The 24301-nt window shown below is 39.9% G+C and overlaps 1 protein-coding gene across 3 annotated transcripts in view; it reads left to right on the top strand.

Annotated features, from left to right (window-relative positions):
- Positions 1-24301, top strand: part of LOC126176702 (uncharacterized) — a 194762-nt gene that overhangs the window by 141708 nt on the left and 28753 nt on the right. For 2 of the 3 annotated variants that reach the window (XM_049923866.1, XM_049923867.1), the window contains 4 exons: positions 14992-15171; positions 16232-16353; positions 16439-16538; positions 19579-19726. In XM_049923866.1, coding sequence (XP_049779823.1) covers positions 14992-15171; positions 16232-16353; positions 16439-16538; positions 19579-19726 — 550 coding nt within the window. The remainder of the gene's footprint in view (positions 1-14991; positions 15172-16231; positions 16354-16438; positions 16539-19578; positions 19727-24301) is intronic. The other variant, XM_049923868.1, reaches the window with a different exon arrangement.

The following is a 24301-nucleotide window of genomic DNA, read 5'->3' on the forward strand; positions in this document are numbered from 1 at the left end:
ATCTGGGTATACAAAACCAATCACTGTTTTCTCTACAAAAATTTGCCCATTAACTTTTTGAGGGGACATGGCACAAAAGACATTAACATTTGATGAATGACAAGTTTGTTCCACAGTCTCCGTGGCTGTTCTGTGCCTGAAACATGCACTTTATGATGATTCATCCTTCCAGATAAACAAAACAGATTTTCAGTACTGAAAACCAACTTATGTGAAAAACCATCTTCACCCAGTAGGCACTGCAAGTTATTGCAAGAGTCAGAACAAAAGTCATTTTCCTGAGTAGTCACCAGATTTTACAGACAGAAATTTATGTAAGATGTGCCAGACAGTTGACTGTGGTATCTGCAGTTTTCTGCTTTCACCTGTTGTCAATTTCTTAGGGCACCTGATGAATTATCACCACACACAGTCCACCTTTTCTGCCCATAGTCCTGGGCCATCTGTTTTCCCACATTACCCAAACAGTCTGTCTCACAGAATGTGTTGTACCATCCACGGATTGTTTTATCTGTTGGAGCTTTGACCTAATATTTGCCTCAAAAACATCACTGAACCATCACAACTGACTCAGATTTACTGAATTCAAGGACACAAAATCCATGCATTGCTCCATTGTATGCAATGTTCTGACACACCTACACCTTAGACACACACTCTGCCAGTACTACATGAATTGAAAATGAGAGAGATGTAGTGTGGTTTTGGCACAGTTATCTTCTGAAATCCCAAAGGTACTTCTGAATGGCTCTTTATATTCAGTCCTGGTAAAGAAGTCTCTTGCTCCTTTGCTGATAAATGAATTATGTCAAATGGACAACAGAGATCATATTCAAAAATGTATAAGGTCAAATCTGAAGCCTAAAAGTTACAAAGGACACCGAAAGCTGCAAAATGTGGCTAAGCAGTATATTTGAGAAATTCTAAAATCAGGCACTTTTAATGTGCCATGAGACAAATACAAAATTTCTGTGGAAGTATTTCTGCAGTTTGTGTATCCACCTCTGTAGCTGTGTCTGCTAAAGCATGCCTGTATCATGACATTCAACTTCGAGGTAAGCCAGTTCATATCCTGATGGAATACATTTTTTTCTGGCTGTATTTGGCTGCCAAGGACAGGAGAGGTGAAGCCATAAAATTACTGATCACACTTTGCATAGATACCCTGGTTAAATTTCATATCTGTCCATGATATCTCATGAAATAAGGGCATGTGAGACACTGTTGACGGTAATCTTTCTGTTGAATGGGGAGTTTCAGCCCAGTGGCTCCCTTGGTGCTCTTGGAGAGGAAGTGGTTACATGCCTGTGCTACCACTGGATTTCATCATCTATCTTCTCATACTGTAATAATACTAAACAAACATGACTTTACACTATACACACAGCCATTACACTCACCTACACTCAACAAATACACACGAAAGACAACTCTCACACATCTGCGGGGAAAGGATCCATTGAGTGTTGCAATTTTGATTACTGGTTGAAGTTACACCTTGGGGTCTCCTGGACAGCAATGCTATAGGCCTCTTTCTATGTAGGTTGTATGTTGGAAGGACAAAATAAGAAACTGGTTTTCATGTTTCATCTGACATACTGAATCAATTCCTTTGGCACCAGTCAGCCACCATGCTTCAAAAAACCATCCCCTGCAAGTATGTCGATAACATGTCTATGTGTGCACCTAGAAAAGTGAAAATAAACAAAAAAGCACCAATGAGACACTCTTCTGAAGCAGTAGGCAATGATGCTATCAGCATTCCTATGATCGAGAATCTACTTGTCGCTAATACCAGTCTTCTTGACTGGCATATTTTTCTCTTGTGAATGGGATGTATTATATTCATTGGGAAAGTAATGTATTTTGTTGTAATTCTAAGAACCAGCAACAGTCACCTTATGATTAACACCTATTACAAAAAAAAAAAAGGGGGAGGGGGGGCAGTTAGTAGTTAAATGGACCCCTGAGTAGAGGTGATTCCTTTATTTTTCATACATATGTCACTACTACAAATTTCTAAAGTCAGAAAACATTCATTGAGAAATCAACTGATTCAAAAATTTCGTATATTGCCCTGTTGAGTCAGTATAAGATTTTAATATTCAATTAGAAATATCATTATAACTAGTACAACTCTACTTCTGTGGAGCAGGCTGATTCTGAACTCCACTGAGTGGCTTCATATAATAAACCTGGGCCAGCTGGTACAATAAACAGCGTTCATGAGAGTAAATATAATGCGTCAGTATTTGCTTGTGCATTAGAAAGTGCAATGTTTGCTGCCACTGCCTGGAAGTAATCATAAATTTTAATGGACATACAATTTAATTGGTCATGATTTTTTACAGTACCTACAACCTGCAAACTCAATTCAACTTATCCCATGTTTTTTTAGTTTGAATTAATGCTTTATTTTCTGCCCACAGTATAAGTAACACACTGTGAATTCACAATGCTTCTGTCAGAATTAGGTAGAGGCTTCTGTTTCAGGACAGGATGCATGTTATCCATTTACATCTACAGAGAAGTGTATGGCACATGGTTCTTCCTAATATGCCATGTATTAGGGTTTCTTCCCATTCCATTCTCATATCAAGTGTAATAAAAATGGTCGCTAAAATGTCTCTGTGCAACCAATAATTAATCTAACGTTGTCTTTGAGAATGCTGTGGGAGCAGTATGTAAAGAACTGTAGTATATTCCTAGATAAATTGAAACTTTGTAAGGAAGCTTTTATGAGACAGTTGACATTTATTTTAAAGTGTCTGCCAGTTTAGATTTTTCAGTATCATTATGCTGGTATCCCATGTGTCAAACAAATTGCTGCACTTCTCAGTATATGTTTATTATTGTCTTGTTTGTCCTGTTTTGTAGAGATCCCATGCACTTCAGCAATATTCTAGGGATGATTGCACAAATGTTTTGTAAGCAGTCTCCTTCATAGACCTATTAAGTTTTTTCAGTAACCTACTAATGAAGCCAAGTTTGCTAACTACTCTGTCCACAACTGAGCCTCTTTGATCATTCCATTCTTAATTCCCACATACTGCGTCTAAGTATTTGTACGAGTTGACTGATCATGATTGTAACTAATTGACAATGTAGTCATAGGCTACTACATGGAATAGTCAAAGGAAAATGAGACAGATGGTAAAAAGTAAGGTGCCATGTGTTATCAAGGTTTTTTGACTATGATACAAAGATTTCACTGTAAAGTCCTTACATATGCTCCATGCAGTCCCAATCTCTCCCCATGTGATTTTCATATTTTTGGAGCCCTGAAAAAGACATTCATTGTCATTGATTTTCTTTGGATGGAGAGCTGCATGCCTCGGTACAACTGTGATTCTGTAGGCAACCACAAACATTTTTTCCATGAAGGCATTGACTGTCTTGTCTCACAGTACAATAAATGTGTTAATAGTTATGGTGGTGATAAACTGTTTACATACTTTTTCCGTCTGTCTCATTTTCATTTGACTGCCCACTACATTACTGGATGTTTTTTTGAATTGAACAATTTTAATTACTGAACAGTTAAACAAATTGATTATCTTTGCATCACTTTGATTTCTTAACAAAATCTGTTGGGGATATTGGTGCAGCTTATTTACTGATAGTACTTCATTATAGATAACTGTATCATCTGCAGAGCATCTGAGGTTCCTTTTAATATTATCTGCCAGGTTAGTAATATGCATCATCAACAGCATGGAGCCCAACCACCAAACTTCCACTGGGCATGTCTGAAGATTCTTTACAAGTGTGGTAACACTGACTCCCCTCCATACCAAGAAATCCTCAACCTAGTAACAAAGTTTGTGTCATGCCCCATATGATGGTATTTTCCATGCAGATTGGCATGAAAGATGTCACTGGTTTTGAGATAATTCATTTAGTTTGAGCTCAGAATACATCCTAGAATTTTATTTTACAGCAGATCAGTGTGAATGATGGTGGATGGTAAAATTTGACACACTGTGTTACTCTTTTGTAGACAGGTGTGATTTATATTTTCTTCCAACCTCTGGATGTAGATTTTTGGTGAAGGGATCTAAAGTACGTAATAGGTGAGAGAAAGGCTAATTCAAAATGGATTAAAAATTTATGAGAGTTGTAGTAGATGTAAATACTGGAAGTTTGACAAATTTCAAGTAAGTAAACGCTCCACAAAGTATTATTTAAGTGTGACAGAATTTTAGATAAGCAAATTGTAGCCTTGACAGGTCTTCTGTACATCAGAGCCAGCAAGTTCTGCAACTGCAGACAGTAGCTCCAAATTGTGCACATGAGGATGTCAGGAATGGTGCTGATGTCTACTTTGTTGTGAAGATAGTGAAAGTATTGTGAGGGCTTCCTGTTGGCCATTTCTTCTTTAGTTAATACCTGGTGAATGCAATCTTCCTGTAAAGCTACTAAATGACATATGAGCCCTGCTTTTAAGTTTGTCATAGGTAGTTTCTGTCTGGGGAACTGTTATTATGTCTTGGACCTCCATAGCATATCAACAGTTGAGCTAGCTTACAACCAAAGAAAATTTAGTGTTTCCAGAATGAGATTTTCACTCTGCAGTGGACTGTGCAACGATATGAAACTTCCTGGCAGATTAAAACTGTGTGCCGGACCGAGACTCGAACTCGGGACCTTTTGCCTTTCGTGGGGCAAGTGCTCCGCCATTTGAGTTACCCAAGCATGACTCATGACACGCCCTCACAGCTTCAATTCTGCCAGTATCTCATCTCCTACCTTCCAGACTTCACAGAAGCTCTTCTGTGAAGCTTGCAGAACTAGCACTCCTGGAAGAAATGATATTGTAGAGACATGGCTTAGTCACAGCCTGGGGGATGTTGCCAGAATGAGATTTTCACTCTGCAGCAGTGTGTGTGCTGATATGAAACTTACTGGCAGATTAAATCTGCGTGCTGGACCAAGACTCATAAAGTACTTGCCCGCGAAAGGCAAAGATCCTGAGTTCGAGTCTCTGTCCGGCACATAGTTTTCATCTGCCAGGAAGTTTCATATCATCACACACTCTGCTGCAGAGTGAAAATCTCATTCTGGAAACATCTCCCAGGCTGTGGCTAAGCCATGTCTCCGCGATATCCTTTCTTCCAGGAGTGCTAGTACTGCAAGATTCACAGAAGAGCTTCTGTGAAGTTTGGAAGGTAGGACGAGGTACTGGCAGAATTGAAGCTGTGAAGGCAGGTCGTGAGTCGTGCTTGGATAGCTAAGATAGCAGAGCACTTGCCTGCGAAAGGCAAAGGTCCCGAGTTGGAGTCTCGGTCTGGCACACAATTTTAAACTGCCAGGAAGTTTTAAAATTTAGTGTTATCGATGGTTATATCGGTGTAGGAATTTCTTTCCTCCACCTGAACGAACCACAATATAGAATTGTGCCAGGCACAATACCGTTGATGATTCCATCACTGTTTGTTAACCCTGTACAAAAAAAATTCTTATTTGGGTCACCACTGATGGGATGTATAATTACATGGAACCATACCATACTCAATCTTCCATTCAATGAAAAATGAGATGGAACTTCCACAGATTTATTAACTCCCAAAACGAAATTACTGAGTTAGGTGCAGGCATTGTTTTTTATTAAGAGTAACAGAACATTTCTAACAAAGAGTAAAAATCAGTAGTTGCTCTGTTATTCTAAGAACAAATTTGGTGTGTGACTGCAGGCATATCATCATGTTCCAAATTATGAAAATTCTCAGCATCAGGATGACATTCTTCTGTCTTCGCACTTGCACACGAACTGTGCCAAACATGTGGGATTTGCACAAGTGACTATCATACATGCCAACTGCAGTATCAGCATGTAGGAGTCACTGCAAGGTTGTTCTATCTGTAGTCCTATTTCTTCTACTTCACTGTGTGAGGAATCTGTTTTATACCTTGTAGAGTTTTGTGGGAGGTACTGTCACCTATCATCATATGAATCAAGTTTTTGGTTTTGGTTTTCTTTCTAAAAATTGTGCCTAATGTTTAGTGTATGTTAGAACCATATATTATTTGTAGTGACTCGAGAGGTTTTGTGGAGAATAGCTTCCATGTACTATGTGCCATGTTGGTACTGCAAAGAGCTGGAAGCAAAACTATAGCCATTATTTTGCCAAGAGGATGCAGCTCTTACTGTATGACTTACTAATAATAACACTCTCTTTGGTAAAATATTCCAAAACTAAAATAGTTCCCCATTTACCTATCCAGTTGGGCAATGCTCAGGAGGATGTTACCAGAAGAAGAAGGAAAAAAAAGAAACGGCCTTTTACAGGTTAAGTGTGGAATGTTAGATCTCTTAATCAAATAGGCATGTTGGAAAAATTTGAAAAAGGGAAATGGATAGGATGAAATTGGATATGGTACATACTATTGAAGTGTGATGGCTGGAAGAACAGGACTTCTGGTCAGGTTGGTGCAGGATTATAAGTACAAAATCAAATAGGGGTAATGCAGGAAGCTGCTATAAGTAGTATAGCGAACACATTACATTAGCCAAGACAGATATGAGGCCAAAATCCACCACAGTAGCACAAGTATATATGCCTATTAGCTCCACAGATGAGGAAGAGACTGAAGTAACTTACAATGAGGTAAAAGTAACTATTCAAATAATTTAGGGAGTCAAAAATTTAACTGAAATGGGGGACTGGAATTTGATAGTAGGAAAAGAGAGGGGGAAAAATTTAAGGAGAACATGAAATAAACGAGAAGGTGCCTGCTAGAATTTTCTTCATTATTTAATATTTGCTTATGTGGAATAGATATGGGGACTTCAAGAGGTCTCAGATAGTTTGTGTGATGGTAAAACATACTGCAGATTGAAACTAAAGACACTGGGAAAGGTGGGAAGATGAGGTGATGGGTACTTGATTAAAGGGCAAAAAGCACCTTTACCAACCTGACCAGAAGTCCTGTTCTTCCTGCCATCACACTTCAATAATATGTACCATATCCAATTTCATCCTATCCATTTCCCTTTTTCAAATTTTTCTAATCTGCTTATTTGATTAAGAGATTCTAACATTCCACACTTAACCTGTAAGAGGCCTTTTCTTTTTTCTTCCTTCTTCTTCTGGTAACATCCTCCTGAGCAGTGCCAACTGGATAGGTAAATGGGGAACTATTTTAGTTTTGGAATATTTTACTGAAGAGAGTGTTATTAGTAAGTCGTACAGTAAGAGCTGCATCCTCTTGGTAAAATAATGGCTCTAGTTTTGCTTCCAGCTCTTTGCAGTACCAACATGGCACATAGTACATGGAAGCTATTCTCCACAAAACCTCCACTGTAGAAGAAATTCAAAACAACATCATGTCTCTAAAAAGTAAGAACTTTACAGGGGTTGATAATATATCTAGTAATTTATTGAAATATTCTTGTGTGGATAAGGGACATTCTCTACCATATTTTCAATGCTTCCCTTCAGGAAGGTGTAGTTCCCAGTAGACTTTTTAAGTATGCCATTGTGAAGCCCCAGTACAAAAAGGGTGATAAAGTTGAACTAACTATTGACCTCTCTCTTTGCTTCCCCCTTTGGGTCCAGGGTAAGAATATGCCCGAGGTATTCCTGCCTGTCGTAAGAGGCGACTAACAGGAGTCCCTCCCCCTCAAGGGGGTAGTTTGTACCTGCGTCCGGAGACGGATGGTTCAACCACTTACATTTGTGGTCATTTTGGTTTTTTGCTTATTCTGGTTTCTTCCTTCCTTCCTTCCTTTGTTTGTTTCCTTTCTTTGTCCTTCTCCCTCTCTAACTGTCTTCCTTACTTTCTAACTTGCCTTCTTGTCCACCCTATGGTCACTGCCTCGGCATTTGAGACAGCCTGTCCTTTCTCTCCCTCTCCCTCTCCCATGCCAATTGGTTCCTCCGTCTATTTCTTGGGAGGTGTGACCTGAGGTGTAAACATTCACCTAAGGTGAGAGCGCCCTCTGAGAGGGTTCCCACAAGGAAGGAGCGCGCCATCGGAGACACTGGAAATCATGGGGGATTCATCCGCAATGGATTTCTCTTCTCCTTCTTCTCTCTCGACTTCTGCCCAAAAATGGAAACTTGACCAGCCACCAGTGACAAAAGTACTACCACCTGCCCCAAAGCTCCTCATAGTTTCTAGGTCTGAGGACAGAAAGGATTTTTCATCTGTCAACCCTTTCGTTATTCAGAATGGTGTAGATGTCATAGCCGGGCCTGTCAAGTCTTGTACCAGGATGCGTACTGGTACCTTGTTGTTGGAAACTGAGAGCACCTTTCAGGCACAAAAACTACTTCGGGCCACACTCCTGTACACGTTCCCTGTCCGGTTGGAAGCTCACAACACTTTGAATTCATTGCTTGGTGTGGTATCTACTAGATCACTCGACGGATTGACTAACGAGGAGATTCAGTCTTTCCTCGCTGAGCAGGGCATGACAGCTGTCCATAGGGTCATGAAAAAGGTCAACAATGACTTTGTACTGACCCGGACACTTTTCTTGACCTTTGATAGTGTTCAGCTGCTGTCGTGCATCAAAGCCGGCTATGAGGTTATTTCTGTTCGCCCCTATGTCCTGACACCTATGCGCTGCTACCAGTGTCAGCATTTTAACCACACCCGCCAGTCTTGTTCTAATGTGGCTAAATGCATCACTTGTGGCAGGGACACCCGTGAGGGTGACTGTTCACCTCCGTCTCCTCATTGCGTGAACTGTCAGGGTGACCACACAGCATGCTCTCGCAACTGTCCCATCTAAAAGGATAAACACTGTATACAGGAAATTCGGTTCAAAGAGAAAGTGTCCACCTCAGATGCTCACAAGCTTTTTGCTAGTAGGAAGCCCATACTGCACCCAGTGGGGAAATACAGTACCGTCCTTGCCTCTCCTTGGCCTGCCAGGAAGGTATCGACGCAGACATGCGATCTGACCTTTAGCGCTATGGTCATCCATTCGGCCAGTGCTAAGATCTCCCGGTCAACATCTCCTCTTCCTCCCGTCACCCCTAAGACGCAAGCACCTTCATCAGCGTCTGCCAAGACTAAGACCCAGAAGTCAGATGCACAGGCCTTCAAGAAGGAACCGTCCCACGAAGACTTCTTACATATCCTGAACTCCCAGCCATCAACCAGTACTTCGACTAAACGACCTTCCAAGAAGGCTCAGAGGAAGAAAAGTACTCCTTCTCTGCTACGGCGCATTTCTTCTTCTGCGCCACCCAGCGGTTGCCGCCCCAGGCCGTCATCCATTTCGCCTGGCCACACCGCTGGTACCCAAACATCTGGCCGTTCACTGGCAGAAGCAGCTTCCCCTCCCGACCATCTTAACAAGGTGGCCAACAAACCTATTGAAAAAATGGACGATGACTCTCTGCCCATTGATAGCAGCAGCAGTGCTAGCTCGAAGCCAGGCCCTCAGCGGCCTTCAAGGTGACCCCTTCTTGCTTCTCCTTTTTCTTTTTCTTCTCACGATGGCACTTCTTCATTGGAATATTTGTGGCATTCGCTCCAACCGAGTGGATTTAAAGTTGCTGCTATGCTTGCACTGTCCGTTCGTAGTAGCTCTCCAGGAAACGAATGCGATCGTATTGACTTGGCACACTATACCTCTGTGCATTTTGAAGTACCCCCTGTGACAGGTATTCCCGCTCATGGAGGGGTTATGTTGCTGGTCCGGAATGATATCTACTACAATCCCATCACATTGCACACCGATCTGCAGGCAGTTGCTGTCCGAATTACTCTCCCCACTTTCACATTTTCCATTTGTACTGTTTACACTCCATCATCATCGTCTGCCGTTACTAGGGCAGACATGATGCAAATTATTGCTCAGCTACCTGCACCATTTTTGTTGACTGTAGACTTCAATGCCCACCATCCCCTTTGGGGCTCTCCAGCATCCTGCCCGAGAGACCTTTTCAACCACCTCACTCTTGTCTGCCTCAATACTGGTGCCCCTACTTGTCTTTCAGACACAACTCACACCTATTCCCATTTAGACCTCTCTATATGTACTACCTAACTTGCATGTCAGTTTGAGTGGTACACTCTTTCTGATACGTATTCGAGCGGCCACTTCCCTTGTGTTATCCGTCTCCTGCATCATACCCCATCTCCATGCTCAACTAGTTGGAACATCTCCAAAGCAGACTGGAGGCTCTTCTCTCTTCATGGTGACATTTCAGGATCAAAACTTTGCAAGCTGCGATAGTCAGGTCGCACACCTCATGAAAGTCATTCTCACTGCTGCTGAATACTCCATCCTTCATACTACTACTTCTCCGCATTGCATACTGGTCCACTGGTGGACTGCAGCATGTAGAAACACTATACGTGCTCGTCGATGTGCTTTACGCAGCTTTAAACGCCACCCTATGATAGTGAATTGTATTAATTATAAACAATTATGTGCGCAGTGTTGTCATGTTATTAAAGAAAGCCAGCTGGGTTGCTTTCACAAGCTCCTTCAACAGTTTTACTCCTTCTTCTGTTGTCTGGGGTAGCCTGCGTTGGCTATCTGGCACAAAGGTCCACTCACCAGTTTCTGGCTTCATGGTCGCGAATGACTCCTTGTGGCCCCTGAGGATGTCTCCAATGCCTTTGGCAGATTTTTCGCAGAGGTTTCGAGCTCCACTCATTACCACCCAGCCTTCCTCCCCCGAAAAAAGGCAGAGGAGGCAAGGCAACCTAACTTCCACTCCTCGAATCATGAAAGTTATAATGCCTCATTCACCATGCGGGAACTCAAAAGTGCACTTGCCCGGTCACGGTCCTCCGCTCCGGGGCCTGATTCTATTCATATTCAGATGCTGAAGAACCTTTCTCTGCAGGTAAAGGTTTTCTTCTTCATACTTATAATTGCATCTGGATTGAGGGTCATGTTCCGACATGCTGGCGCAAATCTATTATTGTCCTGATTCCTAAGCCGGGGAAGGACAAGCACTTGCCTTCCAGTTATCGACCCATTTCCATTATCAGCTGTGTCTGTAAGGTGATTGAACGAATGGTTAACTCTTATTTGTTTTGGCTGCTTGAATCTTGATGCCTACTTACCAATGTACAATGTAGATTTCATAGGTGCCACTCTGCTGTTGACCATCTGGTTACCTTGTCAACCTTCATTACGAATAACTTCTTGTGGAAGCGCCAGACGGTGGCTGTGTTCTTTGATTTGGAGAAGGCTTAAGACACCTGTTGGAGGGCGGGCATTCTCCACACCATGCATACATGGGGCCTTCGCGGTCACCTCCCTCTTTTTATTCGTGAATTTTTAATGGATCGAAAGTTCAGGGTATGTGTGGGTTCTGTCCTGTCTGACACCTTTCGCCAGGAGAATGGGGTGCCACAGGGCTCAGTTTTGAGTGTCGCTCTTTTTGCCATAGCAAACAATTCAATAATGGATTGCCTCCCAGCTGATGTATCAGGCTCCCTTTTCATGGACGATTTTACCATCTACTGCAGCACGCAGCGTACATGTTTACTGGAGCACCGTCTTCAGCATTGTCTTGACCATCTTTACTCCTGGAGGGTCACCAATGGCTTCCATTTTTCTGCCGAGGAGACGATCTGTATTAACTTCTGGGGCTACAAAGAGTTTCTCCCACCGTCCTTACATCTCAGTCCCATTGCTCTCCCATTCGTGGAGACAACGAAATTTTTAGGTCTTACATTTGACAGGAAACTTAACTGGTCTCCACATGTGTCATATTTGGCTGCCCATTCCCTAAATGTCCTCCGTATTCTCAGCGGTACGTTGTGAGGAGCGGATCGAACTGTCCTCCTTTGCCTATATCGGTCGATCGTCCGCTCAAAGCTGGATTATGGGAGCTTTGTATACTCCTGTGCACGGCCGTCCATCTTACGCCGCCTCAACTCTATACAACATCGGGGGTTATGTCTCACGATCAGAGCATTTTATACTAGTCCCGTCGAGAGTCTCCATGCTGAAGCCAATGAATTGCCACTAACCTACCGGCGCGATATACTGCTTTGTTGGTATGCCTGTCGGCTATTATCAATGCCTGACCGCCCATCTTATCGTTCCTTTTTTGATGACTCTCTCGACCATCAATACAGGTTGTATGTATCTGCCCTGCTGACCCCTGGAGTTCGCTTTCGTCACCTCCTCCAGCAACTTTATTTTCCACTACCTGCAACCTTTAGAGTGGGTGAGAGCCAAACATCACCTTGGCTCCAGGCTCAGGTTCACGTTCACCTTGACCTCAGCTTGCTCCCAAAGGAGGTTACCCCAGCTTTGGTATCCCGCTCGCAGTTTGTCGAACTTTGTTCAAAGTTCATTAATACAATCTTCATTTATACAGATGGCTCTAAGACCAATGACAGTGTCGGGTGTTCTTTTATTGTTGGGGAACACAGTTTCAAATACCGGCTCTATGGCCATTGTTTGGTCTTCACAGCTGAGCTATTTGCCCTCTATCAGGCTGTTCTTTACATCCGCTGCCACCGACATTCTGCTTATGTCATCTGCTCTGATTCCCTGAGAGCCATCCAGAGCCTCAGTGATCTGTATCTGGTTCACCCTTTCGTGCACTGGATCCAACGCTCTCTTCAGCAGCTGGTAGATGACGGTTCTCCGGTTATCTTTATGTGGGTTCCTGGCCATGTCGGTATCCCTAGGAACGAAGCTACAGATGCTGCGGCCAAGGCTACGGTCCTCCAGCTTCTTGTTGTGTGCCTTCATCTGATTTTAGCAGGCTCATTTGTCAGCGCATTTTATCGCTGTGGCATGCCAATTGGTCTACACTTACTGAAAACAAGCTTCAGGCCTTGAAACCTCTCCCCACGGCTTGGACGACCTCTTCATGCCCTTCTTGGCTCTTGGCGGGAGGAGGTCATTTTGGCCCGGTTACGGATTGGACACTGCTGGTTCAGCCACTGCCATCTGCTGACGTCTGCACTGGCGCTGTTCTGCCCACATTGGCAGTTGCTGATGGTACGCCACATTTTAATGTCCTGTCCGAATTTTAATACACTGCGCATTGATCTTGGCCTGCCATGTACTCTGGATGAAATTTTAGCGAATGACCCAGGAGTAGCTGCTCGTGTTCTTCGTTTTATCCACTTGACAAACCTGTCTAAGGACATTTGATTATGCTGTTTTCTTTTAACCCCTTGCCTGTTAATGTGCCTTTTATTGTGTTGTCCTTTTTAGTTGCTGTTTTAACATTGTGCTTTGCAGTGCATTCATAATTTAGTCTGGGTGCTAATGACCACTGTAGTTGTGCACCCTAAAACCACAAAAAAATAAATCTCTCTTTGCAGACAGCTTTCTCCAAAATTCTAAAAAAGCTAATACATGTAAGAATTACTGATCATCTCATAAAGAATGGAGTTCTCAGCAAGAACCAATTTGGCCTTCAAAAGGGTTGTTCAACAGAAGACACAGTCTATGCACTTGCAAGTGAAGTCCTAGAAACCCTTAATGAAAAAATGCTAGCATTTGGTGTCTTCTGTGATTTATCCAAAGCGTTTGACTGTGTTGATCACCAGTTTCTCTTGCAAAAAGCAAAATTAGTAGGAATAAATGGTGTTGCAGACAATTGGCTAGTCATACCTCCAAGACAGAAAACAAAAAGTTCTCTTGAATAGCTCAGGTGGAGTATGTGATGTTTCCTCACATTCTGAGTGGATTTCCATTACATGTGGAGTGCCTCAGGGCTCAATTCTTGGGGCACTATTATTCCTGATTTTTATAAATGATATACCATCATGTACAAGCCTGCCATGTAAATTTACATTATTTGCTGATGATACCACAATTTTTATGAGCAGTACAACAGATATTAATCTTGAGGAACTCATTAATAGATGTAGTTAATTAGTTAAAGGTTGATGGTCTCTCATTAAATTCCAGTAAGACCAGCTTTATTCAGTTCCGTACAAAAAGAGAGAGAGAGATAAGTGTGACATGTGGTAATCAGCCAATAGAAAGAATGGAAACAACAAAGTTTCTTGTAGTGGACATTGACAAGAAAATGAACTGGTCTTCACATATTATAGATCTCTGTAAGAGGCTTAGCTCTGCTACACATGCCTTTACAGGTTGTCACCACATGTGTTGAACTTAACACTGAAAAAGTGACATACTATGGCTATTTTCACTCACTCGTTGAATATGGTATTATTTTTTGGGGCAGCCAGCCATTAGCAAGGGAAGTGTTCATTGCACAGAAGCAAGCTTTTGTGGATTGATCCCAAGAGACTCGTATAGATACAGCTTTCGAAAACTTAAAATATACACAACAACATGCCAATATATTTTTTCTCATGTGTTTTGTTTGTAAAAATATAGAGATATTTCAACCAAACAGTAATTATCATGAGCATAACACATGGAGGAAGAATTACATACACATTGAGCATAGAAATTTGATCTTGGCATGAAAGGGTGTCCACTACACTGGAACAACTCTCTTCAGTGCTCTTCCTCCTGAAATAAAGACAGAGATTCATAACAAGAGTAAGTTTAGAAAAGCACTAAAAATTTTTCTGCTAAAAAAAGCTTTTTACAGTCTAGATGAATTTTTAGCTAAATAAATTGTAAAATTTTAATATTATATAATACAAGCTGACATAATGCCACTAAGAATGTTATTTAACTTGAGCTCTGTATATTTGTGTGCTCTGTATCTGTTTTCTGTAGTGCTTTAATGATTCTAAGAAAATATGTGTGTTCTTTTTTCTGTATTGCTGCTCAAAGAATTTACTGTATAAATTTTTATATAATTATGTACTCAAATGTCTGTATATGCTATAAGATTATCATATTGTATTTGTTAAAAACTGACTCCTTCCACGTCCTCGTGAACCCTACACAGTTGGACTTATCAAACACAACACAAATAAAGTCAGTCAAATCAATCAAACAGCAGAGAATTCAACAATAGGCATGAAGGTTGTAGTAAATTCTAGATAATAATTTGAACTAGTACAAAAACTAGTAATTAATTATAAATAAGTGTTTAATGATTTTTTGTTCATTACCAGGGCCTTCTGTGGGCACTAACATGCATGCATTCAAGTTACGGAAGTGTGCCCCAAGTGAAGATGCCCCATACATATGCAGATCATCCTGTAACTGAGCTTGGAATTATGGGTGCAATAAGCCTCTGCTTAACATTTGTAAACATTGTATGCATTTTTGCTTCTGCCATTGTCGTACTCAGGGTAAGGTGCACTTGTTTCTTATTTCCACTTATCTGACTGCAGGCTTAATAAAATTTGATGAATCTTGTAGTTCTTATTACCACACAAATATGATAAAATCTATTAATCAGCTTAAATACAATAGTTTTGCAGTACATCACTTGGGCATAAAATATTCAGAGAATTTAAAAAATTTTTAACAGCTGTCATAATACCTCACATGTCTTTTATTTTAATTATGTGCCATTTATAAGTCAGACACCCAGTGTTGATAACATACTTTGATTTCATCAGTTCAATAAATGTATTGAGAATTGTAAGCTGAAATCTCTGCAGTAATGTTGTCTACATGTGTATTGAAATACTTAACAAAATCATGTACATCATAGTGCCAATGTTTCTCATGAGATTATAGCTCATAAAGTGCTAACTAGATAATGACCACTTAATATTGAAAGTAACAGAATGTAATAGGTTGTCACATGTAACAGGTAGTAGACTGCTTAAAAAATTGCAATATGTGCTTATTGTTAAGAGCCAAGTCACTAGATACGATACCTTTAAAGCAGAAAAGGGGACTCACAAAATAATCAGTGGGAGACAAACTGAGAAATGGTAAATAACCATCAAAATTAATTATGGAAAGACAGAAAATGCTCTAATGTGCCAAGATATGGTAGTGGGAAAAGGAGAGAAAAAAGAAAATGTTGCAAGTTAAATGTATAAAGAAAATGAATAAACTCAAAAGTAAAACAGAATACAAATCACTTTCAATTGCAGAGTGTGTCGCAATTTTTGTTCATCACTTATCTCTTTCTGCACTATCCTTCAGTGTATGTCATTTTATCCCTCTCCATATTTCCAAACTTCAAATTTTCACAGTTTGGCTGCTCATCTTTCCCATCTGCTCTGTCCCAGTCATTGTGCTCTCCCATTTCTGAGAGGTGCGTTTCAGCTACGAAAAAGTCCTCAGTTCCAGTTACTACGTATAAAATTAAAGAGTGCACTTAATTGCTACATCTGTATTACTCAAAACAATTTATCTTGCACAAATTAAAGATGTATTTTCTTTCTTATGTAGTTGAAGGCAGTTGCACCAAGTACCTCTGCAGCCCAAAAGAAGTTCTGGACTCATGATGTGAAGTTAGCACAAGAGTATGACAGGACAAACTATGGTGATGAAGCAAAAGCCCTAGGCAGGAAGTTAGTCCTTAACAAAATGCTTTGTTGAAAGTAGTCATTAGATTTCATATTGCTGAGTATGTTGATTCTCTCTGACATCTTGCAGGTTGGTAAATGATATTGCTAAGGTTTCTGGAGGTCATAGAAGAACTTCCACTGACCTCCGAGCACTTGCAGGTTTAAATCTGTTTCACAGGGGAGCAGATGTAAGTAAAAAAAATACATATATATTGTTTCAAAATAATTGCTGTGTTAAACTTGGTGGTGATTGAGATATTTTTATTGGTTCCATAAATTACCTTTTGTACACCTATGTACTTCTAATGTAGGACTTGGCATTATGCTTGCAATCAAGACAGTGTACCAGGTATTTCAAAAGAGTATTGGGGGTTTTAAGGCTTTATATCATTTACTACATTCAGCTTAAGTTATAAATAATACATCAAATGAAATAGCAACTCAGTTTTGTTTGTATACCTGCATGCATACGCTTTTCATATATCTGCCATCACAAAGTACCAGTAGCAAAGATGCGACTAGCGAACAGAAATCTTTTCGTGTTTCACAATGTCATCTTCAGTGATGAACTGACATTTCACCTAAGTGCAAATGTGAGCACACACAGTGTGTATATCTAGTTGTCAGCAAATGGCACAAAATGGTTCAGTTGCAACAAGTCTCCCCTATTTTTTTGTGCCATATCCTGGGGGAAAGTTTATGGGCTTTCCTTTTACTCTGATGCAACTGTAAGTGGTGTTTCTTATCGTGATGCACTAGAACTGTGGGTCTTTCCTCTAATGGGTAAAGTTGAACCACAGAACTTAATTTGGCAGCAGGAGGGAACACTGCCTCACTGGATGAGTACATGATTGGTTAAACACCATATCTGAATGTTGCATTGGCCGCAGAGGCCCAGATGATAGAGCTTATTCCACATGGCTTCGACATTCACCTGATTTGATGCCATGTGATTTTTACCTTTTGAAGTTCACAAAGGATCACTTGCGTCCTCTACCGACTGACCTACCCAACTTAAGAACAAGATTGAAGCAGTTGTTGCAACAGTTACATTAGGTTTGGGAAGAACTTACCTATTGACTTGATGTTTGCTGTGTGAAGAATGGTGCTCACATTGAACATGTGTAAGAAAAATGTTTGAGGAACTCTTTCATTTGATGTGTTCCTTATGTATACAAAGACTTAAAACTTTGATATTCATTTTGAAACACCTTGTGTACATATAGTAGCTTACACCATAAATACATATAAGAGCTTGTACAGTTATCATTGCTGCCTCTCGATCATGGGGTCCCAGGTTTGATTCCTGGCCGGGTTGGGGATTTTCTCTGCCCAGGGACTGGGTGTTTGTGTTGTCCCCATCATTTCATAATAATAATAATAATAATAATAATAATAATAATAATAAATCATCATTTGTGACAGTGGATTGATTGGACTGTATACAAATTGGACTGTGTAAAAATTGGGATATTGTATGGGCACTGATGACCACACAGTTGAGTGTCCCACAAACCAAACATTATCACCACCACCACATTATACAGTATATACACAATTTTACATAACCCACAATGATTTACAATATATTTGATTTACAGCATCAGAGTTTAAAAAAATACAATTTTGTGACACAATATTATCTTTGATTATGTGTGAGTGGTTCTAATTCTAGTTTAATTTCTAAGGCTAGTTTCTCTTCATGTGGGATATAAAATTTATCACTCGTAAAGTAAAATTTTTATGACTAACTGCTCATGTACTCAGCTACACTACAGAACTCTTCTTCTATTTAAAACCTTTTTAGAGTTACAGGGAAATCTTCTCCATTTTGCAGTTTTATAATTCTCTTGGAAATGCTTGTATTAACTTGACAGTGTATTTGACTCCTTTTTCAAATATCATTAGTGTATGTAAGATGTATGGCAATTGTTTTCTGTTCCTTGTGCTATAGGGATAAACAGCATCATTGGTCTCCAGTTATGCGAGATTTAATAATGCAGACACAATGGTCTCGAATATATGCAACAATAGGAATGTCAAAATGTTAACTTATCTGAAACAATTTCTACAAGATTATTCTTGCTTCTTTTTGAATATAATTAAAATTGCTTTCTTCTGCAGTATGAATATTCTGTTTATTCCTGTGATGGTACGGTACATGCATACTGTGATTCTGTATTGCATATATAGCTCAAAAAATCCATTATGGTGTATAAGAGGTCTTGATATGCAGTCTTAGCCTGCTGGTTTGTTAGGAAAATCACTGAGCTTAGCTTATTCGAAACATTATTTATGTTTCCAATTTAGCTCATTGTCAATTGTTATAACTCAAAGTTTAAATGAAGCTACATCTTCCAGTCTTTTCAATCTAAAAACATTTATGTTTTCTTCTTTTTGATTGTAATTGAAAACCATGTACATAGTTTTTTTCAGATTATTAATTAGCTCATTTTCTGTGAGCCATCTTCCTGTGTTATTGACTGATATGAAAGCATTTTTCTCAATTGCTTCAAAATTGCTGGAAATGCATTAGTACAGTCATATTATCCGCATACTATATTTTATTTTCATTATCATATTTTTGTACATTATATACAAGTAAATTTAACAGGATAGGTCTTATTACAGATCCTTGAGATACATCATGCTTCTAACTTTTGATATGTGTAAGTTGGTAATGCCTGCATAATACCTTTTGTTAATCAGATACAATGTTATCTAGCCTGCTGCATGTCCACAGATACCAGTATTCCCTAGTTTCTTTATTAGGACTACATAGCTGTGTCAAATGCCTTGGATAAGTCAAGAAAGTCTCCAGATACAACAATGCTGTAGACCTAGAGCTGTACAGTAAATTCCATTAATGATTAATTTGCTGTTTCTGTTGATTTCCTTTTCTGGTATTCATGCTGTACTGGAGTTATTAAGTTATGCCTTTGCATGTAGCAGTTAGTCTGTTGAGTGTGATCATATCTAATTTTTTTTTAGAAGCTTGGTATTAAAGATACTGGTCTATAATTATTAGAATACTCATTCTTTCCCTTTCATACATAGTTAATTAATTTAAGCTGATCAGGAATACTCCTCAGAATGAGCAGTTTATAATATCCAATAGTGGTGTAATTATGTATGCTATTGTCACAAACTTAATAACACTTTATATTAAGTTCTATGCTCACATACTCTGTAGCTAATAACTAGAAAATGTTACTTTGTGATATACAGATCCGAAGGCAATCACATTTTAGTACAATGTACAACCAATGTACTTGGTCACCTACAGCATTAAGGGAAACTGTTGAGCAAGCATCGCTTCAAGACTTGTATGGCATTTCATACGCTTCACCTTCCAGTCCAAAAGTTACAATTACAGGTAGTATAAAAGTTGTGCTCTTATTTAACAGTAGGCTAAAATTTCATTTTGTGAGATTAATTGAAGAATTTAAAAATTTGACACAAAAGTAGCACTCTCTTGCATTTCGGAGAGGTTAGGTACCTAAGTGGCAATTTTTTTTACTCACTTACCTTAATAGCAACTGTGATGATTACATTGGCCTTCATACACCAGTGAATGTGCCTCATGTACATTTCATTCATTCATTCACTCATTTTGCAAATTCCACATCAGCAATCAGCAAATACACACTCGCACTTGCCAAAATTGACACAAACACACTCACACAACTGGATGTATCAGTGCTCCTGAAAGAAAGTGGATTTTGGATAAAAGTTTCAGCCACAGACTATTGGGGACAGTTTCCCAAATGAATCTTTCCCTGTGTGCCTTTTTGAAACTCCCTAAAAGATTTAAACTATTTGCCCAGCATCTGGTCTCACACCTGGAAAGTTAGAAAATTATGAGAGAAGTTCTGGCAGAAGTGAAGCTTTTAGGGTTTCTGGATAGTTCATTTAATACAAAAATTGTCCACAATATGAAAGTTTCCTGGTTGGTATTATATTGAAATTGTATGCCAGACTGCAGCTCCCACATTCAGTCTGGAATCAGTAAAGATTTATGCAATAAGGAGCCATTTGGTTCTTACTGGCTAGTGAATATGTTATTCATGTCACTTTATAGAAAATTTATGGCTACTGTCTTGCTGTGGGAATGGAATTTATAACTATCAGCTCTGGCTATTCACCTTCAGTGGTCTTATAATCAGCTGCGTTGGACCACTCTCCTGGTAGTAATGGGTTGGAATGACTTTCATTAAAGAACATACACTATGCTGCAGCACATAGTTTTCAGTTCCTTCACATTTATTGAAACACATTTTTCAATTTCTGATAAACAGCTTTTTAATGGTCAAGAATCTCAGTGTTTAAACCAAATGGGTAAATTAATAGTGTCACATTTCATTGGTGGTATACTCCTGGTGGATATAAATCTATTATTCTGGTTCTTGAGAGATGGGAATATGTAAGGGAGGATCTATGCCAGCTTTCTGACATTTCTACAGGATAATGATGGAGTGATCAATTCTTAGTTAATTCTGTAAGGACAGGCTACACACAAATCATTCCTCAGATTGTCTGAAACCTGTGCCTGTCCCACTCCCATCATACACCTTGCTTGTCACTAATGATGCCACCTCACCTTATACCAATGTTTTCCAAGTATATAGTCTGTCCGCTGCTGAACATTACCACCTCAACTAACACCCACCTGGTTCTGAACATTTGACATCCTTCCCACTCATTTTACAATTTTGTACTTATAAAAAATTACTTTACCTTTGAGAGGCAGACATACAAATAGGTCTGGGTTATAGCCAAAGGAACAAGCATGGCTCCTTTCTATTGCAAACTTGTCTTGGATTGCATGTGGGGTGATTTCTCGGGATCCATAAGCCCCTGGTTTGGTTTAGATACATTGATGATGTCTTTGCCATATGGAATCATGGTGAGGCTGACATGTCAAAATTTTTGGAATCTCTAAATATGTTCTGACCATTAAATTTCACATGGTCCTATTCTTAATCACATGCCACTTTTGTGACATCTCCATCATTCTCACTGAGGGTCAACTACACACTTCTGTTCATATTAAACCTACAAACAGGAGTACTTACATTTGACAGTTGCCATCAGCTCCCTGGTAAACATTCCCTCCCATACAGTCTTGGACTTTGAACAAATGTATTTGTTCAGATACTGACTATTTACAGTATGCACCACCTCAGTGTTCACTGGATGTAATTATCCCACCAGCCTCGTTCAAAAGCAGATTTCCTGGGCCATCACATAGTCTTTGTACTGGTGATATCACCAAAAAACAGCTTAGGATTAAACCTCTTGTCAGTCAGTACCATCCTGTTCTTGAATGTATTAAGCAGCTACTTCATCAAGACTACAACTTCCTAAAATCATGCCTTGAAATGAGGTCCATTCTTTGACATTTTACTCACCATGCCTAGAATAGCTGGAAACACCAATATCAGACTTTAAAGCCTGCTTAAAGTCCTGAAATGGTGCTTCATAGTCAGTTGGCAATTAAAATTTCACTTTATTAAACAACCAACTCAATGGTTCAGTAAATTCCTTAACAAATTTCCTATAATAATTGCCAAGTCTGAGAAATTACTGAAGATCCTTTGCTGTCTGTGGTGACACAAAATCACAGACTGCTGATATCAAATTTGGATCAGATCTGACACACTCCTGCCCAATCAGCCTCACCTTTCATATTTTTTGAAAATACAAACAGGATGATGTAGTGAAGACAAGTGACAGACACGACAGACTTCAGATGATAAGCTGAATGTTTGGTAGAGGTCAACATGGTTAACACACTGGCTGCAAGGACTTCTGTAAAATGTCTTTTCCATGCTTCAGTACAGATTTCTGCGACTTTAATATTGTCAGTCATTTCTGATTTCCTAGTTTGTCCATTCACTTGGTTACCAAACAAAAACTTGTCTGCATATGCTTTTATGTTAGTGAGTACACACATTTTCTGGTTATTACATTGAATGTGAACACATGATATTTATCAGAATAAACTTTTATGCTATTTGTTTGTATCTGATTCTCACCACGACTAGATCACAATATCATGTTCTCAAGTGTAACAACCAGCAGACTTGCAACTGTGGCGACCCCAACATAACAGCAACTAGAGAAAATAAACCTGCAACACAGAAGTGTTGCAGTGCACCTTCAAGAAACAAACTATGAAATGATGGGCACACCAGCAATATCAAGGATTGCAGTGTGTGCAGGTACCACCGATTCCAGTAAATTCACATTGGTGGTTAGTCAGTTGGACCACCATTATGAAGCCAAGGTTCAAGACGTCATAACTTCACCCCCAGAAACGGACTCATACATGAAGATGAAGGCCAAATTAATTCAAAGTGAGTGTGCTTCACAGGAGGAACAAGTGCGGCAGGTTCTCTTGCAGGGTGTCAATCAAATCCAGTATTTCCTTTATTTAAGAAGCAAGGTCGATGTGTGAATGTTGCATGTGCATTACTGTGAACATGGTGGAGCAGCCATCTGCCAGTGCTGTGAAGGCCATTACTGCATCACAGACAGACATGTAACTTGACACCATAGAAGACCTGGTGAGCCGGATTCAGGACGCAACGATACTGACCTTCTGCCCAGGACCTATGAAAGCATGTAATAGCGCCTAGGTTGCAACACAAGTGGAATAAGAATAAGGTCAATGCTCTGACAAGCAGGCGGGTGAACTGCTCTCCAGCCAGAACACTAGAGGATAGGAGCATAAGATCAAGAAGTTGTTCCAAAGTGAACTTCTCAACAGCCAATTACTCAGCCCAGGTAGACCTGTATTGGTACAATAAGAATTTTGGAGACAAGGCACACAATTGTACCACCCCATGCAGCTTCCTCAGTTGTAAAAGACTCATGGAAATAATCACTCCATATAGTCAGTCATTGTCCCTATGCCATTTCAACACAAACTGCTAGACAATATGTATGTTTTTAGGTGGACACATGTTCTGACCTAGGTATTTCGCCACAGACCCATTTACATGAATACCGACCAGCCATCTTGTTTTGTCTATGTGTGGCTTATGATTCAACCTTCACAACATATGGCACGCTGGATATTGAGTGGAACATGGGGGCTATGATGTGCCTTGCATGGAATTTCACCACAGCAGATGTAACCAGACTGATAATTAGAGCCATCTTTTAGCACATTATCACCTACTGCTGGACGCTTCCAAAGCTCATCTAATATACGCAATTACCAGACTATCTGCTGATGTGTTCCACTGTATTGTAACCATATATGACTCCAAACTGATCCACTCACTGGGAGATGGGTACACCAAACTCGTAGAACAGTTTCCTGGTATCACAAAAAGTATGTCACAATGCTATATGTTATATCAACACTACCTCAGGTGTGCAAACTTCATGAAGACCCAGATGTCTTGCCTCCCCCCTGCCCCCCAATCAATACACAATTGCCAAGGCAGAATTTAATGGTTTGTTGAAGGAAGGCATCACTTGCCCACTTGGCAAACCTTGGTTGTCACCCCTACATGTAGTACCAAAGTAGAACAGTACATGTGGCCATGTGGTTATTACTGCATCCTGAAAGCTAGGCCAATAACAGATCACTTCCCTGTTCCTGTGTTGACAGATTATTATTATTTCTTTCCTTTCTCAGACGTTATGTCTGGTTAAAAATGGAAAGTGACGCGGACCTTGATCAAGCGTGACTTCCTTTTAACTGTACGGTATATGTTATACTGCATTTAGGAACTTTCGGGTAATTGAACATGTATCAATAATTACGGATTTCTGTAGTTGTATATATAAGTTTGGATGTAGCTGTATTGCATTGATGTACTGGTGGATATTGTGTGGTATGACTCCTGTAGTTGATAGTACCATTGGTATAATGTCAACTTTATCCTGATGCCACATGTCCTTGATTTCCTCAGCCAGTTGGATGTATTTTTCAATT

Source organism: Schistocerca cancellata, chromosome 3, assembly GCF_023864275.1.
Source record: "Schistocerca cancellata isolate TAMUIC-IGC-003103 chromosome 3, iqSchCanc2.1, whole genome shotgun sequence".
In the NCBI taxonomy this organism is placed as follows: domain Eukaryota; kingdom Metazoa; phylum Arthropoda; class Insecta; order Orthoptera; family Acrididae; genus Schistocerca; species Schistocerca cancellata.